This window comes from Rhineura floridana, chromosome 5 (assembly GCF_030035675.1).
Source record: "Rhineura floridana isolate rRhiFlo1 chromosome 5, rRhiFlo1.hap2, whole genome shotgun sequence".
In the NCBI taxonomy this organism is placed as follows: domain Eukaryota; kingdom Metazoa; phylum Chordata; class Lepidosauria; order Squamata; family Rhineuridae; genus Rhineura; species Rhineura floridana.
In genome coordinates this window covers 6,040,968-6,066,724 of record NC_084484.1, presented here as the reverse complement: position 1 = coordinate 6,066,724, position 25,757 = coordinate 6,040,968, and the positions used below count along the sequence as shown (strand labels likewise).

At 39.0% G+C, this 25,757-nt stretch overlaps 1 protein-coding gene across 1 annotated transcript in view; it reads left to right on the top strand.

The window, feature by feature from the left end:
• DGKH (diacylglycerol kinase eta) overlaps nt 1–25,757 on the top strand; it is a 247,107-nt gene that overhangs the window by 193,714 nt on the left and 27,636 nt on the right. Inside the window, 1 exon segment of the mRNA XM_061629909.1 lies at nt 2,694–2,711. Within this exon segment, the coding sequence (XP_061485893.1) occupies nt 2,694–2,711 (18 nt within the window).

Below are 25,757 nucleotides of genomic sequence, written 5' to 3'. Positions count from 1 at the left end.
CTCTGGGTGCGGTCATCAGGAGTTTTGGAGTGCGTTGCCATCAGTACGCTGATGACACGCAACTCTACTTCTCCTTTTCACCTTCTTCAGGTGAGGCTGTTGATGTGCTGAACCGTTGCCTGACCGCGATAATGGACTGGATGAGAGCTAATAAACTGAAACTTAATCCAGACAAGACTGAGACACTGTTGGTGAGCTCTTTACCTGCCCAGATGGTGGATGTTCATCCTGTTCTAGATGGGGTTACACTCCCCTTGAAGGAACAGGTTCGTAGCTTGGGGGTCCTTTTTGACCCTTCCTTGTCGCTTGAGGCTCAAGTGGCCTCGGTGGCACGGAATGCGTTTTACCATCTTCGCTTAGTAGCCCAACTACGCCCCTATCTGGACAGTGACGATCTCGCCTCAGTTGTTCACGCTCTGTTAACCTCTAGACTGGACTACTGTAATGCGCTCTACGTAGGGCTGCCCTTGAAGACCGTTCGGAAACTCCAGCTAGTGCAAAATGCGGCAGCCAGGTTGTTAACGAGGACCCGCTGGTCTGCGCATATAACACCTGTCCTGGCCCGCCTGCACTGGCTGCCTATTTGTTTCCGAGCCAGATTCAAGGTGCTGGTTTTGACCTATAAAGCCTTACACGGTGTGGGACCACAATACCTTGTGGAACGCCTCTCCCGCTATGAACCTACCCGTTCACTTCGTTCAATATCCAAGGCCCTCCTCCGGTTACCAACTCATCAGGTTGCCCGGAGGATTGTTATTAGATCTAGGGCCTTTTCTGTGGTGGCCTCCGAACTGTGGAACAGCCTACCTGTGGAGATACGCCTGGCGCCTTCGGTACTTTCTTTTAGGCGCCAGGTTAAGACCTGGCTATACTCCCAGGCATTTTAATGTTCAATGTGTTTCATTTAATTTTTTTTTCGTTTAACTTGTTGCTGATTTTATTGTAATTTTATTGTAATATTGTATTTTAATCTTGTTTTGTTCACCGCCCAGAGAGCTATTCGCTATGGGCGGTTTAAAAATGAAATAAATAAATAAATAAATAAATAAATAAAATAAATAAAATACCTGGGAAAACCACTTTTCAGGTGAGACCAACGGTCTGTTCTCTTTGGTCTCTATGCTGTACTATCCTGTCATCTTTTTGTTTTTTTAATGTAAGGGATTTTCAAACTAACAATCCCTTACATTACAGTGGCATCTGGTTGGCCCTAGTGGGAACAGGATGCCATACTAGATGGGCCACTGGCCTGATCCAGCAGGCTGTTCTTATGCTTTTATGTTCTAACTAGACTTGTGAAATAGAAAAAGAAAATACATGTCTTTTTTTTTAATGTAACATCCCAACAGCAGTTTCTGGGCAGGAGGAGCAATTAGAGTTTGCTGCTGATTATTATGAAAGATTTCATTAGGGAGGCTGTTTGGAGCTCTTCCTTTAAAAAGATTAACCCTGTGGAGTTGAGTCCAAGGAGCTAATTTCTAGAGTAATCATATTGCAACAATTGTGTTAAGTAAGATTTTTGGTACATATTTTGTAGTGCATGTTTTTGATTTAGTCTGAATCTAAACCTCTTGCCTGAAGAAAACTGTTTTCCCAATACTGTACTTAGTAGCTGAATCACTTTTTAGGACACTTGTTTCATTATAACTGCATCATAATGATCTCCATGTAATGAAAATGTGAAACTTTTCATTTGAAATATGGGCATGAGTATGTGTTTTGCCATTGCATGCAATTCAATGCATTCCAACTTCAGCACTCGCAACAAAATAAACACATCAGACTTCACATGTCAGTGTATAGTTTTCTCACACAGAGAGACATAATCTGTAGGAAACATGTTGGTGTGTAAAGTAGTCTTCAGCTATTGTTCTCTGAAGGGAAGTTGTCCTATATGCTAGTCAAGAGATTTATTCCACCATATCATAAAAGAGAGGAATCTAAACAGGTTTTGCAGGGGAGACATACAAATAACAGAAGACAAATGTGAGATGTCTTGGCCAGAAAATCTGTTGAGGGCCATGATATTTATGATACAAGGAGGCAAAACATAGGAATTGGCCTTGTACCAAGTCAACCTATTGAGCCATCTAGCTCAGCATTGTCTGTGTTTGCTGACAGTGGCTCTTCAGGGTTTCAGATAGGAGTCTTTCCCATCCTTCCTGTGCTGGGGATTGAACTTGAAATCTCCAGTGTGCAAAGCATATAGGTACTCTACCACTGAGCTAGAGCCCTTCCCCAGAGGCTGAACATTTTCCAGAAACACTGGAAAAAAATTTCTGCTTAGATGTCCTATGAGTTTGTTTGATATTTTTGGATAACTGTTGCAGGTAAGTAATTTTCTCTAAATCTGTTAGGAACACTTCAGCTTTCTCCCTAATTTACTTTCTCCCTAAATTACAAGAATTGTCTTCATATTATAATACTTAGTATGTGGGGAATTACATAACAACGACTGCATTGTTGTACTAATCCTTTCCTAACAACCCTGAAAAGTGGATCATATGAATCAGTACTTATTGGGTGGATTTTTTATGATGGGCTCATTGCTTTTCTCACATTACTTTTCAGTAGAGATAGGGTCATTACTGGATATCTGCCACTTTGGGTGGCCATCTGAACCCCCCCTCATTCTTAAAGGTTAAAGATAATTGGATACTCTTGTAACTCTTTCAATTCTCCTTGTCTTGTAGGACCTGGGGATAATGAAGGTGGGTCACATGAAGCGAATTCTTCAGGGAATTAAAGAACTTGACAGGACCATGCCTTTGGCTGAAGTATAGTTGTATTGCTATCCCCTAAAGAAGAAATGCTGTTTACGTCTAGCTGTGGAGGCACACGACCTTCTGTGTAGGTTACTGCATGGATGAGTGAGAATCAGTATGTGACATGCAAGTTATTGTGTTTGGGGCATTGTTTGAAAAAAGAGACTAATGGGAGGACTTGAAAGGTTTTATGTGCCTAAAGATGCTGTGAAGTATATTGTGAAGAGCAGCTCAAATGTCTATTTTTGGGTAAAAACGTTTGATCCGTAGCTTATGCATTATCTGGCAAAGGGTAATCAAGATATGATTGCTTTTCTTACATATATGGGACTTTCTCAGTATGGGAACAAATAACTTAATGCAATGAGATCAGCAGGTGTGAAAAATTCCTGAGGTATAAGCTTGTCTGGAATCTCTTGCAGATGCATCTCTGATTAAATGTGGGTTTTTAGGGCAACGCTGATCCCTCAGCAACCTCCCTTGTTTTCTCTCTCACTCACTGGCAAAGAAATCAGGGTAGAATCATCATACTATATGCCATGAGTGCAAACTGTAATGCATGGTTTGCCTGCCTGAACTGTCTTTTTGTTGCATGACACATCTGACACTTTGCACACTTGAACAACTTTTATATCTATTTTAATAACATTTAATTTAATACTATTCTGTGTCTTGTGTTGGTTAAAGACTTTTTCTGATGTTGTTTGTTACCTAAGCTTGTGCTGTGAACATCTCTGCCATCTTCCAGCATGAGATATGTACTTAATGTGATGGAAAGATTATGTACTCTGGCTGCAAGTAACTTAATAGTATTTTTTTTAAGGCTGGTACCTCACAAGATTATGAATTAGCTCACTAGAGACAGAATTATCTATTTCCTTATAGGCTATAAAATATGCAATGTTTACCTCTTATAGCCTCTCTTAAAGCATCTGCTGGGTTACCTTGAGTATTTGATCTTCAAAGTGTGGCAGTGTTGTGACTCATAGCAAGGTGGATGTTTGCTTATTCAGAGGTAACAACCTAATGATGTTCACAGAACTAAAATTACTTCATATTGAAGGCACACTAGGACCAATTATTTGAGTGTTGGGGCTTGAGTATGCATTTATACAGATAAGATGAAATACTCAGTTTATCACAAGAAGACACCTTTCCTGTCTATATTAAACAAAGGCTTCTTTTAGGCTTCTTTTAGTACAGACATTACTATCCTTTTGAGAAATTTATTTAATTCCTGGGATATGTGTGAAGCCTGTTTTTCACTGCATTTGTTAACATGGACCAGTAAATTGGATTAAGAATTGTTGGTCTGTCTCAAATTCTATTCCCTTATAAAATATTATAAAACATTTGTTGTTCAGATGGGGCAGAAATATTTCAGGTGTATGTTTAAGTTTTCACATTAAAAATAAGCAGTGTCAAGTACTAGGTCCCAAACTGATTTGTGTGATTTATTTAAATATAGTGCAACAATGAAGAACCTTCATAAGCATAAAGGCATTATCTAATAGAACACAAAAAAACCTATTCTGATTTATGTCGAGCGTTTCCCTTCTGCTTAAACCTCAGCAAGCAACAGGGAATCCTGAGTGATGCTACCATATCACCATAGTATGTGCTCGATCATGGCTTCTGAAAGAAATTTAATCAGCTCAGATAGCAATTATTGCTCCCCAGAATCATGGCAGTGTTTCACCACTTCAGGTAGTTAGAACTTCCTACCAAACTTGGATGGAGGGCTACAAAAGCAGCATTAAATGTGTAAAGAATTCAGAATAACAGGCTTGTGCTTTTGTACTTACAGCATATGAACAGAGTCACAGTTGCATATACTTTTAAAATACAAGTACTTGACACTGATCCTAAAATGAAACTTGTTATTTTTTCATTGTTCTGATATTTTAGCTATTTATTTTTTTATGCACTGTATGGCTCAAAGTACACACTAATAATTATATAGAGATGAAAATAAGATGCACCATTAATGTTTCTTATGTACTGAATCCCAATAACTTGGGAAAGGAATTTGTTTACTTTTCCACTGACAGTACTGGTCCTCTCTCAAACTTTCTCTTACATCTCCACAAAGGCTAATGAAGGATTCAGGGATTAAATGTGAAGTAACACAGATGTCCTTGAAATGAACTAGTCTATTTAGCTGAGAACTATGACATTGTTACTCTTTTTTTAAATACTTTCACTAATTTCATTATTTTAGGGTAGATTTCTTTAGTAAAAGTATCCCAAAAGATGACAACATTTTCAGCAGGTGATTACTATTACAATAGTAGATTTCCAATACAGAACATTTTATAGACTTTTTATATTGGCTCTACTCCAAAGATCTGTGGGAGCTTTGTTGTGCACAGACTAACACATGAAAAGGTTTCTTTAACATTGGGGAGCAGCTCTGCACATGCTATGTGTAGTATACACATGTAAGGTATCTTTGCTAATAAAGGAAGTCTGTGAAGCCTGGAAAACAATTTATTGGCCTTGGCTAACTCTCACATACCAAAGATAAGAACTTGTGAAACAGGATGTATATAGTCAATACTAAATATTTCCATTAACACCATAGATTTAGGAGACTTGGCTTGTGTAAGCAAATAGAACATTTACTGGTATGCAAAGTAAAATAGAGTTGTGGAGTGATGGGTTTTGAAAGTGACATGACTGATGTACTGATAGAACTTTCTGAAGGAGCAAGAGTAGGTGTGCATCATTTATCAACATCTATACAGATTGCCAGCATTACTGCCTATATTGATATTTTGATTTATAACTAATTTGTTATAACATTATCTGCTCAAAATGTTGTATATATTATTTATTTATTTTATTTTATTTATTTATTTATTTCATTTTTAAACCGCCCATAGCGAATAGCTCTCTGGGCGGTGAACAAAACAAGATTAAAATACAATATTACAATAAAATTACAATAAAATCAGCAACAAGTTAAACGGAAAAAAAAATTAAATGAAACACATTGAACATTAAAATGCCTGGGAGTATAGCCAGGTCTTAACCTGGCGCCTAAAAGAAAGTACCGAAGGCGCCAGGCGTATCTCCACAGGTAGGCTGTTCCACAGTTCGGGGGCCACCACAGAAAAGGCCCTAGATCTAATAACAATTGCCTTTAAAATGCATAATGCCTTCTTCAGATAAGCATTCTGAGCAAAACTGATATGCAAAATTCCAACAATATCTGAAAGGGATAAGATATATTACCTAGAAAGGGAGCCTCTAATTATAATTCTGGCCATGACAATTTGGTTGTGTAAGCCTCATGTCTTCTGGACAGAACATCAATATATTACTTTAGGAAACTAGAGGTTGTGTTGAATACAGAAAGTAATTTTTTAAATGTGAATGTTCAATGTTTGAAATAGAATTTCCCCATAGTATAAAGTGACTTAATCAATGTTTCACATTTTCCTTTAAAATTCTCACAAAACATTCTCCCTCCCCCCCCCTTCCATGGATTCACTCAACTGTTGCTTTTCAACTGGAAATAGATGTCAGGTCACTTTGTGAAAGCTGCACTAAACCATATGTTAAAAAACTCCTACAATAGTTAGATGCCTAGATAAAATCTATTATTTTGCCTTCTATTTTGTCTTAAAGGCAGGTTGTCAGTTTAACATTTAATGTTTCTCTTAAAAGTATAGTTGAATGATACAATACATAACTATTTGTTCATTTTACTATATGTTGAAAGCAAGAGTTTGAAAGAACATGTTATATATCAATGCCGTTAGACATAGGAGATAAAAAAGTGAGAATCAACATTGATTTCAGTTCTTAATATTTATTATTGCACTATTAAGGTCTATCACTCTTGTTTATACCTGTATTTGTATCATATATAGGCAAAACATAGTTGACAGGTGTGGTAACTAGTTATGTTTAAAGGGGTGTGTGTTTGTTTCAAACTTTGTGGACTACATTGTTGGGGCAAATGGGTAATATAGAACAATATATTAAAATTACAACTAATGAATTACCAGAAACCCCAAGGAGTGATATTCTAATTGGAAATAGATTCTAGTAGTGGTGCATGTGGTGGGACAGAGCCATTCTCCTGACACTATCATCACTGCTGCTTACCTGGATGGGGTTGAGGTAGGGCAGTGGTGAGGTTGGGGTCACATGGAAATGTTCCTGGTGCACCCATGTGAGGGAAGGACTGTAACTCAATGGTAGAGCATCTGCCTTACATGTTCAGTCCCCAGCAACTCCAGGTAGGACTGGGAGAGAATCCTGCCTAAAACCTTGGAGTGCCACTGCCAGTCAGTGTAGACCATACTGAGGTTTGACTCAGTATAAAGGAGCTTTCTATGTTCCTATGGTATGGTATAGCTCCAGTTAGGTAAGCAGGAGTGACACCGTTGTCGGGAGGGCAACTCTGTGGCTCCACCACACACACCACTGCTGACAGGTTCTGTGAATGCTTGGCATTGCAGACATTGAAGCACTTCTAGATTGCATTGATTTCAGTGGAAGAGAGCCTAGCATGTAGTACATTAACAGTAGTATATTGTGTATTGTCGCTTGTACAATAAGGTTTTTGTAGACTGGGATTTGATACAAATATTTGATATGGTTTTGAGAACAAGTGAGATTCATGCTGTGAATCCACTATGGAAATTTTAAAGACTAAAAGAATATTTTTACAAATGTTTATCCTTGATAGCCAAATTTATCTTTGGTTGTTTTTTTTATTTTTAGCGTTTGAAATCTTTGGCCTGAATAAATAGTTAATGGCTGCTCCTTTACAGGTGGAAATGATACATTATCATGCATGTAAACATCAGCATAGCCAAGGAATTGTTGTTGTTATTGTTGTTGTTATCAATATTATTATTTTGGCTGCCCTTTGCCAGGAGGTCCCAGGGCAGGTGACAGAAATTTAAAACATAGTGTTAAAAACAGTTAAAACACATTACATTCACAAGAGTAGGAACTGGTCATGAAAACATACACCTGAAGTGCCAAAGGCCAGGGTAAAACGATGTGTCTTCAGCATTTGCTGAAAGCTGTAGAAAGGTGCCAGACACACCTCTGTAGGGAGGGAATTCCACAAGTACGGGGCTGCCACAGAGAAAGCCCTCTCCCAGGCCACCATACCTCAAATTTCTGAGGGTGGTGGAACTACCAAGAAAGTCCCCTCTGCTGATCATAACACCTGAGAGAATGGTGATTATATGAGTTCTAAAAGCAACCCCAGCCAGTAATCTGGCTGCTGCATTTTGGATCAGTTGAAGTTTCCAAGTTGTCTTGGGCTATGGGCTACACAGAAAGGTTTGGGCTTGATTCTCCATGGATCCCCTTAAAGTCAGCAAAGCTGGAAGTAGCACAGCGTCCTCCCTCAAAATATATGGGTGATAGTCAATGCTAGTCCTACTCAGAGTAGGCCTATTGAAGTTAATAGACATGACTAGCCTAGGTTCATTAATTTCAGTAGATCTACTTAGGTAGGTTGACTATAACCCTATCAGCTGAATCCAACTAATTTCTACTCAGAGTAAACCCATTGAAATTAATGACCAGAAGTCACTTATGTCCATTAATTTAAATGGGTCTACTCTGAGTAAAACTAACATTGGATAATCAATTGATGATGATTATTACATTTATATTACATTATTATTACACTTATATTCCACCTTTCCTCCAAAGAGCTCAAGGTGGCGTACAAACATGGATCTCCCTTTCCTGATTTTATCCTCACAACAACCCTGTGAGGTAGGTTAGGCTGAAAGACAATAACTGGCCCAAGATCCCCCAGTGAACCCTAGCCTCCCAGGTCCCAGTTCAGCACTTTAACCACTACACCAAACTGGCTCTCAAATATATACTGTGTTGTTTGGGAATCAAACCCAGGCCAACTGTTTGGAAGGCAGCTATACCACAAATGCAGTATGTATATTGATATACCCAGGGACAGAGGACAGGTTTCTCCTGCTACCTTAATGTTGTTTGTATACTAGTCTGTTCCTTACTTTTCCCATACAAGTGAGTATCTGCTACTCTCTGTTATGGAAAGAAGTAACCACCACCACTTGGGAACATTTTTGTAGTGTGGACCACATATATTCACGATAATGAATGGTCTTGGCCTCACTGGGAGGTACTCCTGAATCATGATGATATGTGTTGTGCTAAAAAAGGGACTTTAGTGATTATATTCACATATTAATACCATATAGCATGAAATGGGATTCAGAAATATAGTTTGACATGGCATTATATTTTTTTCCGCTTTTTTAAAGAAAGTTGTGTATTTTTAAAAGGACAGATGTGACTTGTGCATACAGGAAAGCTAGTGTACTCTCCCATAAAATTGGGAAATTGAATAACGTTGTTTTAATGCTGTGTCTTAAAATGATATTAGTACTGTGCCTGAAAGAGTTGTGTTAAGAATCTCCACAGTTGAAAAATAATTAAAAATGAAAACCTGTATGTAAAACAGAAAGTAACCAGCTATATTGATGTTATTCTTGGTTGTCAAGCAGCAGTTAGAGGAAAAAGACATTGGTTTTCAGGGCAAAGTTATAGTAGTTTATTATTGGGTGAAGTGTTGGTTGCAGCATGAATACATTTGTGGCAATACTGGAATATTGCTGCATATATCCAGTTCTGAACTGGCTATGAAGCAAACAAGTAGGCTCTGGAAACAATTAAATGCTGAGATTCTTTATAGTCATGCATTAATTTTTGTGCATGCGACATGTATTGTAGAAGGTGTAGTGTAAATCAGAATTGGTTTTCTCAGTAACTTGGCTCCAAACAGTTTCAATTAGCTACCATGCATTTAGTTAAATGAAAACTTGCATGATAGAGTAAAAAATTCTTCTGTCACAAAGGTTACAGAATTAAAACTGTTGTATGATTTTGTGACTGGAAGCTAGTTGAAGTGATCTGGGTTCAGTTTAACAAATCTGTCTGGATGCCTCACCATGAAGATGAGCTCGTGCAGTTAAAAACAAGTCTCTCTGACCTGCCCCAAAGGTCAAATAACTGGCACTAGATTGTCAGCTGTGGCGTAACTGTTGTTCACATAAGATTCTTATCTCTAAATTTGTAATTAATTACCATATATTCCGGTGTATAAGACGACTGGGCGTATAAGACGACCCCCAACTTTTCCAGTTAAAATATAGAGTTTGGGATATACTCGCCGTATAAGACTACCCCTCTTCCAACGCACACCAAATAAAAATTTTAAAAAATCAGATTTGATTTCAATATGGTAATTTTAATTCAAATGCTTATGACATGCAGGTACTTAGCAGGAAAACTGTCACTTACAAACATAAGGCTGTTTGTCATCAAACATGTAAACATAAAACAGTGCAAGTGGATTAAACTTTTCCTAATTCACTCTAAAGCTGAAAGGAAGGATAAGACAATAAACCCATGGGAGCTGCCATGCTGTTTGTTTTCTAAGCTGACAACCAGACAGTTTCCCTTTAAAAGCCTTCAAAATCCTCCTGTTCGTCATCTGATATCATAAGTACATCAATGACATCTTGTGATACATTTGTAAGGCAGTCATCGTATGGATCGAATTCTGTATCAGATGGTGTGGTCTCAGCTTCGGCTTCCTCTTCATCTTCCCACAAGTAGTCGTCCTCCATACCATCTAATGAATTTGATATGCCACACTTCTTGAAAGACTTGATTACTGTTTCTGCATCAATATCATTCCAGGCTTTTATGACAAACTTGCACAAAACATCCAACTGTGGAGCACGCATGTTTCCTCCTTTTGTGAATGACTTTTCGCCGCTAACCATCCATTCATTCCATTGTTCTTGAATGCGATCTTTAAATGGCTTGTTTAGGCACACATCCAGTGGCTGTACCAACGATGTCAATCCTGCAGGAATAACTGCCGCATCTGTGTTTAGACTTGCAAGCCTTTGCTTGGTGCTGGGAGTTAAATGAGCCCTGAACATATCCCACACCAGTAGACTACGTTTTTTAATAAGTCCACCTGGTCGCCTGCTCCATACATTATCAAGCCATAGCTTTACCCCTTCTTCATCCATCCAGCCTTTTTCATTCACATGTACAAAACAACCAACAGGGAACTTGAGTTTCGGCATTGTTTTTCTTTTAAAAATAATCATTGGTCTCAGTTTGGCGCCATCAGCTGTGCATCCTAGTACCACTGTAAAACTGGACTTCTCATGTCCTGTTGTTTTAATTAAAATTGTTTTTTCACTTTTTTGATGGACAGTTTTATTTCCAACCATATCAAAATTCATTGGAGTTTCATCCATATTTCCAATACTACTTAACGCATAGCCATGTTTAGTGCGCTGTTGTATTACGTATCGATGGAAACTATTTACTTTGCTATCAAGATCTGCAGGTAATTTTTGGGCAACTTTCGTCTTTTGCCTCAGTACCAAATTATGCCTTCCCATGAATCTAGTACACCAGGATACAGTGGCCTTAAATCTGTTGCTGTGATCTGGGTTAGATTTGGCCCACTGAAGTGCAAACAAACGTATTTTATTTCGTGTCACTACATAACCGTTTTGGCGATGCTCATTCACCATGTCTGCTACATGTTTTTCGAGTTCTGGCCAATGTGGGGTGCTTCTTCTTAATGCACACTTACCCCTTGGCATACTCTTTAATGCTTTTTCATTTGCTTTCCAGTCCCGAACCATCTTTTCTGTTACTCCATATTGTCTTGCAGCAGCACAGTTATTATGTTCCATGGCAAAGTTTACAACTTTAAGTTTGAAACTGGCTTCATATTTCTTTCTTCTTGCTGGTGGAGCCATGATGGGGTTTTGACTGTTGGACATTTGTATACTGTACTGTATGTACTGGTGCTATACTGTATGAACAGGTACAGATACTGGTCTTAGAACAGGCGCAGTACACGGCACACGACTGGGGCAGAATGCACTGGCTGATGTACACTGTCACGATGGGGCAGAATGTACACTTGGCGTAAAAGGTAATATTGCACAGGATTGCACAGTATCAAAAGCTTTGGAGGATATATAGCCAAATAGCTTTGTATGTAGTCAACAGTCTGACACACTATCAGTTGACCTGGTGTACAGTCAGTGAAGTATCACCAGTGTTGCAGCAAAAAGAGTCTTTATACTGGTGCAGATAAGCGCAGTAACTCAATAGTTGCCAGGGTCAGTTGCAGAGATTGGGTTAGTGAAGTACTTCCTATCTGCAGCACATACACAGGGAGCTGATTACACACAGGGAGCTTGACAAAAAGCTGGGTCCCGCTAACCCCAGCCCGTGAGAGAGAAAAACCCTCCCCTTTGCAATGCTAATGGGCTCTCAGAGAGAACGGGAAAAAACGGCCATTAAAATGGCGCCCGTAGAAAAAGCGGGAAAATCGAACAAGAATGACGTTTATTTTGCCCAGCAACAACTGTTAAAAAACGTAATGAGCAATGGCGGGCAGAAAAGAATGGCATCTGAAATTTTAACTGTAAAATTAGAGAGAGCCGCCACGGTAGAATACGGCTGCGGGACTGAACAACTTAATCGCAGCTGGTGGAAATATGCTAGAAAAAACTCCGTAAAGGAGGCAGTACAGCCTGTAAACTCCCGTAGCCGAAGAAAAATCGACCAACAGGCAAAGTGCAGCCGCGGGCTGAGAGGACTGTCTAGGGCAGAAACAAAGCGCCGCGGACGATGAGCAAGGCAGCCCAAGCAAGAGGAGCCGCCAAAAGAGGAAGACAAAGAGCCGCAGACACAGGCTCCAGACGGGGAACTAAAGTGCCACCCGTAAAAATCAAAGACGAAGGGAGCCGCAGCCTCAGGCTCCCGATCATCAGGGCACAAAGGGAAAAAACGGCAAAAAAGGGCTGGAGAAAATCAAAGACAAAAGAAGCCGCAACCGCAGGCTCCCAATCGTCAGGGCACAAAGGGAAGATCGGTAGAGAAAAAGGGGGTCGGAGGCTGCAGCCGCAGCTCCTGCCCAAGCCGCGTCCGCCGCTGAGGCGAGAGACCACACACACACACCCAGCAAGGAGGAGAAATTAACAAGGAAATTGACACACAAGCAAAAAGAACGCGGCACCCCAAGCCAGCAGCAACCACACACACCCGCACTCTCGACACAAGTAAGGTGGGGTAATACCGGTAAGTGGTAGATGGTAGACGACACCCGGCGTATAAGACGACCCCCGACTTTGGAGAAGATTTTCCGGGATTAAAAAGTCGTCTTATACGCCGGAATATACGGTATATTGAGGATTAGCTACAATACCCATTCTCTAAATCTGATATTGAAAAAAAAATAGCAGTTTTAAGCTTTTCTTGCACCTATGAGATGCAGCATGCTCATTTATTATTTATTTTATTTGTTTCTAAGATTTCTGCACTGCCTTTCTACATAGTATTCATGGCAGTTTACGATAGCAAAAATCAATAATAATAATAATGTTAAAAGACTGAAAAGGCAATAACAGCAGTCAGATCCTTACTGGAAACAATATTTGCAGCTGCAGGCATGCATTTTTGGGGGTGCAATTGTATTTTGAAGTGTGAGGTTTTGAAGTATAAGGCAAGGCTGTGCATTGACATTATTTCCATTTGGAGTTCTTTTCGCTTTTTGTACAAGGAGAAAGGGTATTGGACAGCTTTTTAAAAATGGTTTTTAAAATTTATGAATTTCCATAGGAAATTGCTCTCTGTGCTTGTGCATCTGTTAAGGTTGTATAATTTTATGTAGATTTGGCTCCACCCAGTAATGGAATGTGCCCCCGACACCTTTCCACAGGGCTAATGTGACCCTCACCCTGAAAAAGGTTCCCTACTCCTATACATATTTTGTTGTTGTTATATGCCTTCCAGTCGATTACAACTTATGGCGACCCTATGAATCAGTGACCTCCAATAGCATCTGTCATAAACCACCCTGTTCAGATCTTATAAGTTCAGGTCTGTAATAGTAGCTATATATGTTCCTGTGTGTGTGTAACATCGCATATACATCCACACTATGAAAAATTGTTCTAGTTCTTGTGGAGAGTAAGATATGCAAACATACAAGATGAATAGTTTTTAGAATGGTTATTTTTGTTTCAGGGTAAATGGAAGAAAACCTATGGATTAGAATGTTTACAAAATCTTAGGGTGCCTAACTCTGCATAGGATTTCACTGGACTTGGGCACACCTTACTGCATAGGATCAGGCTGTTAATTGTTTGAAAATTTATAACTTGACATAGTTAAAGGGAAGAGTCTTTTGACTATTGCAACCTAAGGGGTCATATTGGCCTTGATTATGTTTAAAGCCTTCTACTTTTCCCAATGTGAAATTAGCATTTCACTACTTTGTAAGCTTTAAAGCTGTAGGGAGCCTTCAGCTTGCAGGCCTAATAAAGTCTCCTAGACTGGCCCATGAGGCAGTTTTGAGCCCACCTGCCAATCACTTGATATCAGAATAGTTAAAGCTGCATCTACAAAGAACAATCAGGAGCACATGCACTCCTGATTGTTCCTTTGCAGCTGCTGCTTGAATTTGGCACTGTTTGAAAGTTGTGCTTTTTTTTTTTTTTAATGCTGTTTTTGGCAGGGATCAAATCCACTTGGATTTCAGGAGCTTTTGGTTGCTCCCTAGTAAATCTGATTGCCATCAAAAGCAGTGATGGGGGATGCTTCTACAGTGGAAAAGATGTTTGTGTGCATGTTTAATGGAGGCTGGAGGAAATATGGAGGATCAGGCAAGATTTTACACTAACCCTCTGGAAGCTTATTTCAGTGCTGTAGTTTAAAACCAAAACAATTAGAACAGCTACCTAAATCCAATTCTCTGAATTTGGTTTCAAAATGCTTCATTTTTTTTTAAAGTACTTTCAGGCTTCTCTCTATATTTAGTTTTTGTTTTTTGCCTGGTCACCATTGGAATGAGGCCTTCACAAGGCTGGCCATTCCTGCGTTAACGTTTCACACTGATGTATATTCTTTACAGCACGTTTCATCTTTCTTTTGTGCATATATAACACAGGAAATTTAAAACCTAAGAAATGCTTAAAATGTATCGTTCCTGCAAGTAAAATAAACAATTCCTTATTGTGCTTGCCTAAAACATTGCTTTCCCCACTTTGAAGAATATTTTCACTCTTACAAGAGAGTAATCAGTTTGAAAACAGTTTGAAAACTGAATGTTATACAGTCTTTATGTGGTTTCAATATATTTTCAGTAAAAAAGTACATGTCCATAGGCATTTTAAGAAAATAAATGTGTTGGCAAACTGCCTAAATATGCTGGGCCAGATTCAGTAGCCAAATTCCATGAATGGACCTCTTCTCATTAATAAGGGCATGGACCAGGCAAAGTTAAGTATTTTTGCCCCATTGGTTTTCCGTATAATAAAGTACATGCATGAATCTTTCAATTGAAATACGTGAAATTTAAAATTCTTTACACATGGTTGGATCGTGTTCTAAGTGTTTAGATATGGCACTTGCAGTACTGTGAGATATCACAGAATACACATGATTAGTTGCTTCTAGTTTTTTTTTTTTACAATAATTTTTATTCAAATTTTCATAAAACATAGAGAACAAAATCATAAAACATTCAAAGACAAAAAACAAAACAAAACAAAAATGATTAAACAAAAAAAATAAAATGTTGACTTCCCATTTGTCACATATCAAATCAGTTATAGGTCTACAATATATAACAATCCTGTCTCTTAAATCATATTATAAAATCACTTTCCTCCAGTAGTTATCTTAATTAATCATCAAATCTCATAAACATTACTTTATTCTTTCCACAAAAAGTCAAAGAGAGGTTTCAATTCTTTAAGAAATATATCTATCAATTTTTCTCCAAATAAACATGTCAATTAATCCATCTCGTTAATAATTATAATAATCTTATTGTCATAACCACAGTCCAAATAAACATTTCGATTAATCCATCTCATCAAAATCTGTTAGGTCCAATAATTTCAATAGCCATTATTCCATTATCCCTATTAGTTCCATCTTCCATCTTCAATAGTCCTGTTAAGTCCAGTAATTTCAGTGTCCAATCTTCCATTATCAGTATTCCATAATAATCTTGCTGTTGTAGCCATAGTCATATAATAAGAGTCTGATGGGAATTTCCTCTATCCCAAATATTTTCTTGCCATCCATTCTGAATAAGTTGCTGAAATACTGTTGTAAAGTCATATCTGTGTTCTTCTTTTTTACAAAATGCACTGGCTCATCTCTTAAGAGTTTTTCCATTGTCACATGGCTGCAGTTAATTCCATAGATTTTCTCTATATCAAGCTCCATCACATCATTCCAGTCCAGAAGATTATCCAAGCCATTGATAACTTTATCTCTAATATCTTCATTAATTTCTTCAGAGATAACGTTAAATTCCAAACAGTAGATTTTATTTCTAAAATCCATAAACTCCAGATCTTTTTCCAATTCCACATTTGTTCCAATCTCCAGGGCTTGTATCTTCCCTTTATTTTTTCTTTTCTCATCTCTGATCTCATTCTCCTCTCTCACAGGATCCCCTATTTCTTTAAGCTCCTGCGTCATTTTGCTCAGTTCAATTTTCAGCTCCTTACTACCCTGTCGCAGGGTTTGTTTCGTTATCTCAATCTCATCCATTATTTTCTGAAACATAGTTACTTCCAGATTCTCAGCCACTTTCTTGATTGCCATTTTTAAAACCACGAAAACAAAGCAAAACAAAAATAAAGAAGAACCACTTCTTATTTCAGCAACAATTGGGTTAATATTCCAGGCTTGATGACATCACAGTATAAACAGAGCAACCTGCCTTATCTCTCTATGTTCAAGAATGCAAAACAAATGTAGTTCCCAGCATCAAAACAGTTAGTGGCGTCGTGAAGAAGCAGATTCGTCAAAATAAAATAGACCAAAAAGAGAATAGTCCCAGACAATATAATATTCCTCGGAATAGAAATCAGGAATAGAAATCCCTCTTCTGTTTATATCTTTAGAATGCACTTCCAGGACAGCTTTTTGCGACAGAAACAGAGATAAGCTGTTAATTTCGTGAATAACAGAGAAGAGTTATAGCTCACCCAGAAGTTGTCCAAAGCCGATCAATCTCACAAATCTCCTTTTGCTGCAACAATTTAAACCAAGTAAAAAAAATAATAGAAAGAAGGGTGCTTGCCTGTTAGTCCGTTCTCTCTTTAAAGAAAAGATAAACTTATCGCTTAAACAGATAGAGCTTGTTCGGAAGTCCGTCCGGCATTGTTGGCTGGACCTTATCTCATAAATTAATGAAATCCAGTCCTCCCAACAAAAACAGGCTTTTGAGGTTGATCTCTACGTTTCTCCCTGCCCGGGAGAAATTTCATCAGTCAAAAAAAAAATGTTCTGACTGATTTATATCTGAATAAGCTTCTTTTGAGGCGGGAGCCCGTCCCAAAAGCAGGCACAAGCGAAGTCACCCTTCCCGGAAGTCGATTAGTTGCTTCTAGTTTTAACTGTTATAGAATTATGTGATATACCATAAAATGCCTGCTTTTTAATAAACATCATGGAATGGCTGTATAGTGGGCAGCTGTCACTGTGAATTTAGACCAGAAAATATTTAATGTATTTATTTTAGTTATATTTTCCCCTTCTGGAAGTTGTGATTCTTTGAGGAAACAACCAAACTCAGTCTCAACACAAGTTAGCCACTAAGCTCAGAGACTTCTGAATTCAAAACTGTATGGAACTGTCCATAACTATCAATACTAATGTTATTGCTAAAGTTTATTGAAAATTGCCTGAAAACATCCACTAGCTTTAATTGGAAGCTAAACAGATTCTTGTAGGCTGTTTCCCTCAGTCACCTTGCTGCTATCTGCATGTCTAAGACTGTTCCTCAGTTAGCAGGAACTATTGAACAGGTGCTTAACTTTTTATGTTTCATCTTTCAGGCCTCATGGATTTTCTTTCTTTTGGGTTCTTGTCCAAGGGGTTTTATAACTGTGAATGTATGGGTGTATATGATTAGTTTTCTAAATGCCACCATACATTAGATCAGAAAGCAATTATGTAGAGACAATTCAAGTATATTTATTAAAACATGTATATATTGCCCTCCATCTGGTTAGATCAGGATGGTATATAATATAAAATCAATATAGTAAAATACAAAAGCAATGGTAAAAGCAACAGGAAAAAAGTAAAACAGACTGAAATTTGCTCAGATTTAAATATTAAAATGTCTGGATAAAAAAACTGTTTTTGTCTAGTTTAGGGGTAGCTAATTTCCAGCTGATGGACTCTAGCTTCCATCTGCCCCGGTAAGCATGATTAATAGTCCGGAGTGATGGGAGTTGTAGTCTTACAATATCTGGAGGGCCCCAGGGTTAGCCAGGCCTGTCTACTGCTGAAAAAGATTGTACACAGCAAATTTCTCTTGGGCAGGGTATTCTACAACTTTGGCAGCACATCCATTTAAGTGCCAGCTTCTTTTTCCAATGTGTGATTGTGAACAGTTTCATCTTTCTGTGTCTATGTTTTCCCATTTGGAGAATGGGAATCATGCTTATCAGCTTATTTGTAAAATATAGTCTATTCAATGATTAATGGTTTTCTTATGTTAAACTGCAGTTACCACAAAGATGAATTTTATTTCTTACAGGTTTATTGATATTGATGGATCTGTTATAGTTTAGGTATACACCTAAAAGATTATACACATGTCTTGCAACAGGAATAGCCTCATTTCACTCAGAGGGCCAACCTTAATGCATGTATTGTGTGAATTGCCCACTGAGGGTTTAGCAGTTCTCAGGGCACTATACCAGGCCAGGCCCACTTCAAGTGAGAGAGCCACATGGCATTGGAATGTTCTGCAGATCAGCCTGTGGTCTTCAAACGCTGACAAAAGAATCAAATTTTTAAATATATTAACAAACTTGCCCATGAAATCTGTTGATCAGAGAATGTTGTAAGTTTGGGTTTTATTTACTTGTAATAGTTTTTTAAGAATCAGTGAGGTTTGTTTGTTTACATACTGTTTACAATGTCACAGGTTTATTTTTAATATATACTATAGTTGAGATATTTATTGCATATACTATTTTGAAAGATGTTTTATGTGTTTTGCATCTTTGGGATATATTGTTACATTTCTGTATATAGAATATTTGGGTGGTTCTGTTAATAGTAATTTTATGACTCCTAAGTGACCAGTTTTCTGTGCCTTTTTTAATGGATGCATGATTGCCTATTTATTATTGTATGGAAGTCATGGAGATGTGTATTTTTGTATGCTGCTGGAAGCAATGGTTGATTTTATTGTACATTTATGACAGATGCCTATTTTAAAGGGCACTGGATTGATCTTCCTTCTGAAATAAACCAATACATACAATCTCCCTAAGTATTTTGAATCTTTGAGTGAGAAATTGCATTAGTCGACTGAAACACACATCTGTGGGCTTTTTATTTGTTTTTCTCATTGTAGAGGCTAATCTAGCCTTTACATTAGATAGAACCTGAAAAAGAACTTCCTCAGAAGATCTTAAATGCCCAGGGGAGGGACCCATGCGGCATATCCTGACTGAGAGTCCTTTCAGAGGTTTCACCTACTACATGGGAGAAAACCTTTATGCTGGGACTTGAGAGATTCCCGTTAACGCCAGGGGGGCTCAGGTTTCCCTAAAGCCAAGTTTTTTGGGGTAAAAAAATTAGGTGCCAGTACTCATATCTTGATAAACATGGTGAGTGCCAGCACATAATAGCTGTCATGGGCAGCAAAAAAAAGAAGTGATGGTACTTAGTACCCATGAGTACCTGCACCAAAAAAGCACTACCTAAAGCTAAAAAGGCCCTGATCAATAAGAACCAGAACAAAAATAAGGCTTCGGTTTCTTCAAGTATGCTCATTTATTAATACAAGAAACATATTTTGATATCTGACAGGAATAATAAAAATTATGAGCTTGCTATTATAAAAATCCCACCATTTGTCTCCTCTGTCTCCCCATAACAGGCAGAGAGGCACTAACTTCCATTTCAAACAAAAATCCCTATATTGTGCCTGCTCACCTACAACCCCCCCTTCTCTTCCTCTCTTCTTCAGCGTCTCTGTGTTATCACAAGACTGTCCTCACACTGGGGCAAAGAGGGAGGCAAAACATTAATGAACTTCTATGGCTCACAGCTGGCTTGTTGCTATACACAGTACACAAAAAGTTTGGTTCTGGGCAATATGATCATCCTGTTTGCTTCAGCATGTTATGGCTGGATACAAAATGACCAAAGTAGTCATTTCGTGTAAGGTCTGTGACAGTCCAATTCTGAACAGTAAAAAGGAAACTAGAAACTGATTTAGTTAGGAAGCAATGAGCTTCAACTAGCACAGGGGGACTGAGGACCACATGGATGGTCAGCCACCCTCAGGGCCACATACCAGCAGTGGGTGTGGCCTTTTTATTTATTGAAATATTTATAATCTGTAAAGTACAACACGGTGGTCTACAACATACAAAATTATTTTAAAAATCAGTAAAAGCATCCATTAAAGCATCATTAAAAACTTGAAATAAAACATCAGTAAATACTGGTTGGTTAAATAGAGAAAATATTATTCTGAAGCCTTGTCTAAAAAATATAGTTTTCAGAAGACATCTAAAAGAAGGCAGGGACAGTTCTTGCCAAACCTCTACCAGTAGAGAGTTTCACATGGCAGGGCCTGTCATACTAAAGACTTGATCCCTAGTGAAGACCAGTCAAACCTCAAGGGCATGAGGAACCACCAGAAGTGCCCCAATAGAGGATTTCAGTGATCGAGGTGGAGCATAACGGATCGATTGTCCTTAGGTACTTTGGGCTCAAGTTGTTTAGGGCTTTATGAATTAACACAAGTACCTTGAACCTAGGGTTGCCATATTCCAGTTCCACAAATCCGGGCAGGCTAATTTTATTTGCATATTATTTTTATATCATTTGCATATTATGCAAAATATTTTGCATATTAATATTTGGATTGTCCAGTTGTTTTGTTTTTGTGCCTAGGAATTATCACCAAAAACTGGGGAAAGATATGAGAAATCTTTTTTTTAAAGCAACACTTTCAGCCTTAATTGCCTAGACTCTAGTTTCCAACACTATGGAATACTGATTGATTGATTAAGAGGATTTATATCCTGCCCTTCTGCTGTTAAAAACAGAGCTCAGCACAGCTTACAAACATAATAAAAACAATAAAAATACACAATCAATATAAAAACATAATAAAAACACAATATAGCAACAAACATAAAGTAAGTCAGGGCAGCAGTACGGTTAACCATTACATATACGATATATTTCAGAGATGTGGTGGGTGGAGAAAAACAAGAAGCCAAAATGTTAGGAAAAGGAGTCTTTCACGCCACGTGCTCAGTTCTAAATACTGTTGCAGCAAGTTTTACACGTACCTGCAGTATTCCACTGGTGCAGGCACTCAGACATTCAAAGTAGCTGTATGTTTCTTAGGTTTTATAAAAGCAGAGCTTTGCTTAACTCAAAATTTCTTCTCCCTTTGATCAACCACATCTACACAGGTTACACCTCCCTACTCAAAATGAAACTGGGCCTGGAAGTATGCAACAACCCCACACATACCTTGCTAATTAGATTACCAATGCCAGGATGTCTGTCTTATCGACTACTCTCCTGCTCCCCCCCCCGGGCATCATGAAAGACCCAGTCCTGGGCTCAGAAAGAAAATAAATATCTAGTCCTCTTCAAAGTACTGATAAGCTTCTTGTTTTAATTAAAATAATAATTATAAATTCTTGCTCTTATCACTAATGGGAGTTAATTATCTTGCATATGCTGCTGTTGCTTCTATGGCTGTAACGGAGTGAGGTTAAAGTGAAATGCAAATAGGAAAAACAACAACACAAAAGGCAGTAACACTTTCCTAAATGTAATACCATACCAACCACAACAAGATTCCTTTGAGTAAGGCAGAAAACTCCTACAACCAGTCAGGATTCATAACCAAAAACCCAAACTAAAAACAATCCTAGCAGCCAGTCAGCCAAGGTCACAGAAATCCCCATGCAGCACAACCTGACCTGGGGACTGCAGTTAATGCAGAATGCTGCAGCACAATTGCTGACATGAGTGAGATCCTATCAGCACATAATACCTCTGCTCTGAAATCTGCATTGGTTGCTGATTTGCTACCAGGCCAAGTTCAAGCTGTGCTTTCCATGTTATGGGTGCCACATAGTACTTGTTCTGCTCTTGTAAGAAATCAGTCCTGTAAAGTGGCAGCACCTATGCTTTGGAACTCCTTGCCTATTGACATTAGGCAGAAGCCTCTTTTCAGCACCTGCTAAAAGCAGTTTTCTTGAGGCAAGCCTTTCCAGGCATGTGGATGCTATTGTGTTTTTAAATCTGTTTTTAACTCATTGTTGGTTTTATTATTTTGAATGTTTTTAAGTATCTGTCCTTAACACTTTTGCCAATAATTTTATTGTTTTAATTCTTTCTGTAAACCTCTTTGAGATTTTTTACAATAAAGCGGTATATAAATGTTGTAAATAAAAATACATCAATAAATGTTGGAGTCACTGTGGCCCTTGAGTCTCTTCCCACTTTTAGGAACCAAGGAATCTGCTTTATACTGATTCAAGCCATTTCGTACCATGATTTCTTAAATGCAATACCATACCAACCACAACAAGATTCCTATGAGTAAGGCAGAAAACTAAGCATCTCACAACCAATCAGGATTCCTAACCAAAACCCAAAAATAGGATAAATGAAGAAATATTTATATAAGCATGACTATCAAATATATTTATTATTTACACAAACTGTAAAGATATTTATAGTGCAATCCTAGGTTTATTTATTCAGAAGCAAGTCCCAGTGTATTCAGTGGAGCTTACTCAAACAGGGACAGACATGCAACCTCAAGTGATAAGCAACTTCATTCACACAACCCAAAATTCCGAATCATGCCACTTTACGCTGTTTTGCAACTGTTTATACTTGTTTTTATGGTTATTGGATTTTAAATGGCTTTATTTCTTGTTGTGAGCTGCCTTGGTTTCCAACCCTACCTCACAGGGTTGTTGGAAAGACTCCATACACGCACACACACTGCAGATGTATAAATACATACAGCCCATATAATAGTTTATTGTCAAACCAGTTGGTCATTGCAGAAAAATCAGTATTAGTTTTTAAAAAATCAGTATTAGTTTCCTACAGAATAAAAACTGTAATACCTAAGTAAGCCCTGCCTACTTGCTTTAAAATAGGACTGGAGATGGGACAGAAAGAGTTAGAACAGAAACACAATTCTTTTTTACATTCATTCCAAAGTCCCATTGATTTTCAGCACATTCATAACCATCTCTACTCAAAAGTAAGTCCTATTGAATTCAGTGGGATTTACTCTGGGCATATGGGATTAGGATTGCTTTTACAAAAGCAAGTATTGGGAAGGTTTTCAAAACACTCCCCAGGATCTGACTCCTGCACACAAGAGGAAAAAAAACTGAAATGTATATACTTACCCAATTTATGAGATTTTTAGATAAACGGGGGGAAACCACCATTTTCTGGGATTGCAATGAGGTTTTCTAGACACTGCCTCAGGTCAATCAAACTGAAACACAACCCTGGTTTCACTGATTGGCTGCAATCCTGAACGGGTGGGGTTAAAGCTATGAAGTGCTATACAGTACTGTTTAAAGAAAGATTTAACATTTGGGGCGGCTGACGTTTTTATGTATATCTCGAGAACCGGACGACCTAGAAACTTTTTTTTTTAATTAAAGCTGAGAATCCGGGCTACCTAAGGGGCTAAACGGGCACTGGGTGGCATGCAAAGAATCCGGGTAAAACCCGGCTAACCGGGCGATATGGCAACCCTACTTGAACCTGGCCTTGCAGCAGATTAGCAACGAGTGCTGTTCTCTGAGCAGCAGTGTAACATGTTGCCAGTATTCTGCTCCTGTGAGCAGTCTGGCCACTACATTTTTCTCTAATTGCAGCTTCCAGGTTAGATACAAGGGCACGAACAGTTGCAGCTGGTGGTTGCAGATGTTGCTTGGGTGACAAAGATGGACCAAGGAATCTCTCCCCCTGCCCCCAGACCGCATACCTGCTCCTTCAGAGGAAATCCAGCCCCATCTAGAACAGACGCAGGATCCACCCACCCACAAGGCTTCCAACTTTCCAGGATTCAAGCTCAGTTTATTGATCCTCATCCAGGCATTGGTCCAGGGCTTGCAAAGCCTCTCATGACTCAGATGTAATGGAGAAACAGAATTAGATATAATAATAATAAATAATAAAATTTTATTTTTGAGTCACCTATCTGGCCGAGTGAACGGCCACTCTAGGCGACGTACAACAACATAACAAAATACAATATAAAAACAAGAGGAACACAATGAATAGTTATCTAAATCCCTCTTCCAGTTAAAACAACATTAAAACTAACCCACCCCAGAGATATTGTAGGCCTGCCTGAATAGCCAGGTCTTCAATGCTCGACGGAAAACTGCCAGGGAGGGGGCATGACGCAGATCAAAAGGAAGGGAATTCCAGAGGGTGGGGGCCACAATCGAAAATGCCCTCTCTCTGGTCCGCACCAGCCTCGCTGTTTTGACCGGCGGGACCGAGAGAAGGTCTTGCGTGGCTGATCTTGTCCGGCGCCATAATTGGTGATGCTGGAGGCGCTCCTTCAAATAAACTGGGCTGAAACCGTATAGGGCTTTAAAGGTCAATACCAACACCTTGAATTGGGCCCGGTAAACAACTGGCAGCCAGTGTAGATCTTCTAACACCGGAGTGATGTGATCACGACGGCGGCTGTTCTTAATCAAATGAGCTGCCGTGTTCTGTATCAGTTGTAATTTCCGGACCATTTTCAAGGGTAACCCCACGTAGAGCGCATTACAGTAGTCTAAGCGAGAGGAGACCAGGGCATGTATCACACGTGGGAGCAGGTGGGAAGGAAGGTAGGGTTGCAGTCTCCATATCAGATGAAGTTGATACCAAGCTGCCCGGCTCACTGCCGAAACCTGAGCTTCCATGGACAGCTGGGAGTCAAGAATGACCCCAAGGCTGCGAACCTGGTCTTTCAGGGGCAACTGTACCCCATTCAACACCAGGTCTATCATCAATGTACTGGTGATACCTTGCTCCAAAACTCCTAATGACCACTGCCAATGGCTTCATATATATGTTGAATATCACTGAAGACAAAATAGTGCCCTGTGGCATAAATACCAGGGGCCCAAAAAGCACTCTTCCAATGTCTCTGGACATAACCCTTTTCTATTTCTCCATAACATCTTAATCAGGAGAGGCTGCGAATACTGTGGATTGGTGTCTGAAAGCTGTAGTGGACTGGATGAGTGCCAATACACCACTTTAATCTTGGGAAGACAGAGGCTCTTTGGGTAGGTGGTTCCCATGTCCAGGAGATAGCAGATTACCTGTTCTGGATGGGGTTGCGCTTCCTCTGAAGGATGAGGTCCATAGCCTAGGGTACTCCTGGATTCATAGTCACTAGAGGCCCAAGTATCCTCTGTGGCTAGGAGTGCCTTTTACCAGCTTCGTCTGGTTTGTCAGCTACGGCCATTCCTGGATAGGGATAGCCTGACCTCTGTAGTCCATGTGCTGGTAACCTCGAGGCTAGATTACTGCAAATTGCTCTATGTGGGACTGCCCTTGGCCCTTTCGGAAGCTTCAGCTGGTGCAAAATGCAGCAGCCAGAATATTGATGGGAACTCATGGCCAACAACATTGACACCACTTTTAAAACACCTACACTGGCTGCCCATCCACTACCGGGCCAGGTACAAGGTCCTTGTATTAATTTACAAAGCCCTGAACAACTCAGCTCCAGGGTATCTTAGTGACCACCTGAGCCGTTTTGGTTGTCCCTCAAGTTTGCAAGGCTCATTTAATACTGACACAAAATTGAGCCTTCAGTGTCATCGGCCCAGTTCTCTAGAATGCTCTGCCAACATAGTT